General features: G+C 48.3%; 1 protein-coding gene across 1 annotated transcript in view; it reads right to left on the bottom strand.

The window, feature by feature from the left end:
- Positions 1-580, bottom strand: part of LOTGIDRAFT_71630 (hypothetical protein) — a gene marked incomplete at both ends in the record, with an annotated part of 35435 nt that extends 34855 nt beyond the window's left edge. The window contains one exon of the mRNA XM_009054418.1: positions 446-580. Coding sequence (XP_009052666.1) covers positions 446-580 — 135 coding nt within the window. The remainder of the gene's footprint in view (positions 1-445) is intronic.
- Between the last annotated feature and the right edge of the window lie 1729 nt (positions 581-2309).

Below are 2309 nucleotides of genomic sequence, written 5' to 3'. Positions count from 1 at the left end.
ACGTTGAAAGCACCAGTTCTCGTCCGATCACTGGTTAGTACTTGGATGGGTGACCGCCTGGGAACACCGAGTGCTGTAGACTCCTTTTTGCTGGTATTTCCCCTTGATTTGCGAGAAAGACCCGCCAGAAAAATTCCTATATAATGTCTACGGCCATACCAAGTTGAAAACACCAGTTCTCGTCCGATCACTGAAGTTAAGCAACGTCGGGCTCGGTTAGTACTTGGATGGGTGACCGCCTGGGAACACCGAGTGCTGTAGACTCCTTTTTGCTGGTATTTCCTCTTGATTTGCGAGAAAGACCCGCCAGAAAAATTCCTATATAATGTCTACGGCCATACCACGTTGAAAGCACCAGTTCTCGTCCGATCACTGAAGTTAAGCAACGTCGGGCTCGGTTAGTACTTGGATGGGTGACCGCCTGGGAACACCGAGTGCTGTAGACTCCTTTTTGCTGGTATTTCCCCTTGATTTGCGAGAAAGAACTGGCAGAAAAATTCCTATATAATGTATACGGCCATACCACGTTGAAAGCACCAGTTCTCGTCCGATCACTGAAGTTAAGCAACGTCGGGCTCGGTTAGTACTTGGATGGGTGACCGCCTGGGAACACCGAGTGCTGTAGACTCCTTTTTGCTGATATTTCCCCTTGATTTGCGAGAAAGACCCGTCAGAAAAATTCCTATATAATGTCTACTGCCATACCACGTTGAAAGCACCAGTTCTCGTCCGATCACTGGTTAGTACTTGGATGGGTGACCGCCTGGGAACACCGAGTGCTGTAGACTCCTTTTTGCTGGTATTTCCCCTTGATTTGCGAGAAAGACCCGCCAGAAAAATTCCTATATAATGTCTACGGCCATACCACGTTGAAAGCACCACTTCTCGTCCGATCACTGAAGTTAAGCAACGTCGGGCTCGGTTAGTACTTGGATGGGTGACCGCCTGGGAACACCGAGTGCTGTAGACTCCTTTTTGCTGGTATTTCCCCTTGATTTGCGAGAAAGACCCACCAGAAAAATTCCTATATAATGTCTACGGCCATACCACGTTGATAGCACCAGTTCTCGTCCGATCACTGAAGTTAAGCAACGTCGGGCTCGGTTAGTACTTGGATGGGTGACCGCCTGGGAACACCGAGTGCTGTAGACTCCTTTTTGCTGGTATTTCCCCTTGATTTGCGAGAAAGACCCGCCAGAAAAATTCCTATATAATGTCTACGGCCATACCACGTTGAAAGCACCAGTTCTCGTCCGATCACTGAAGTTAAGCAACGTCGGGCTCGGTTAGTACTTGGATGGGTGACCGCCTGGGAACACCGAGTGCTGTAGACTCCTTTTTGCTGGTATTTCCCCTTGATTTGCGAGAAAGACCCACCAGAAAAATTCCTATATAATGTCTACAGCCATACCACGTTGAAAGCACCAGTTCTCGTCCGATCACTGAAGTTAAGCAACGTCAGGCTCGGTTAGTACTTGGATGGGTGACCGCCTGGGAACACCGAGTGCTGTAGACTCCTTTTTGCTGGTATTTCCCCTTGATTTGCGAGAAAGACCCACCAGAAAAATTCCTATATAATGTCTACGGCCATACCACGTTGAAAGCACCAGTTCTCGTCCGATCACTGAAGTTAAGCAACGTCGGGCTCGGTTAGTACTTGGATGGCTGACCGCCTGGGAACACCGAGTGCTGTAGACTCCTTTTTGCTGGTATTTCCCCTTGATTTGCGAGAAAGACAAGCCAGAAAAATTCCTATATAATGTTTACGGCTATACCACGTTGAAAGCACCAGTTCTCGTCCGATCACTGAAGTTAAGCAACGTCGGGCTCGGTTAGTACTTGGATGGGTGACCGCCTGGGAACACCGAGTGCTGTAGACTCCTTTTTGCTGGTATTTCCCCTTGATTTGCGAGAAAGACCCGTCAGAAAAATTCCTATATAATATCTACTGCCATACCACGTTGAAAGCACCAGTTCTCGTCCGATCACTGGTTAGTACTTGGATGGGTGACCGCCTGGGAACACCGAGTGCTGTAGACTCCTTTTTGCTGGTATTTCCCCTTGATTTGCGAGAAAGACCCGCCAGAAAAATTCCTATATAATGTCTACGGCCATACCACGTTGAAAGCACCAGTTCTCGTCCGATCACTGAAGTTAAGCAACGTCGGGCTCGGTTAGTACTTGGATGGGTGACCGCCTGGGAACACCGAGTGCTGTAGACTCCTTTTTGCTAGTATTTCCCCTTGATTTGCGAGAAAGACCCGCCAGAAAAATTCCTATATAATGTCTACGGCCATACCACGTTGAAA

Source organism: Lottia gigantea (genome assembly GCF_000327385.1).
Source record: "Lottia gigantea unplaced genomic scaffold LOTGIsca_2162, whole genome shotgun sequence".
Lineage (NCBI taxonomy): Eukaryota > Metazoa > Mollusca > Gastropoda > Lottiidae > Lottia > Lottia gigantea.
This window is presented reverse-complemented; position numbering and strand designations above follow the sequence as displayed.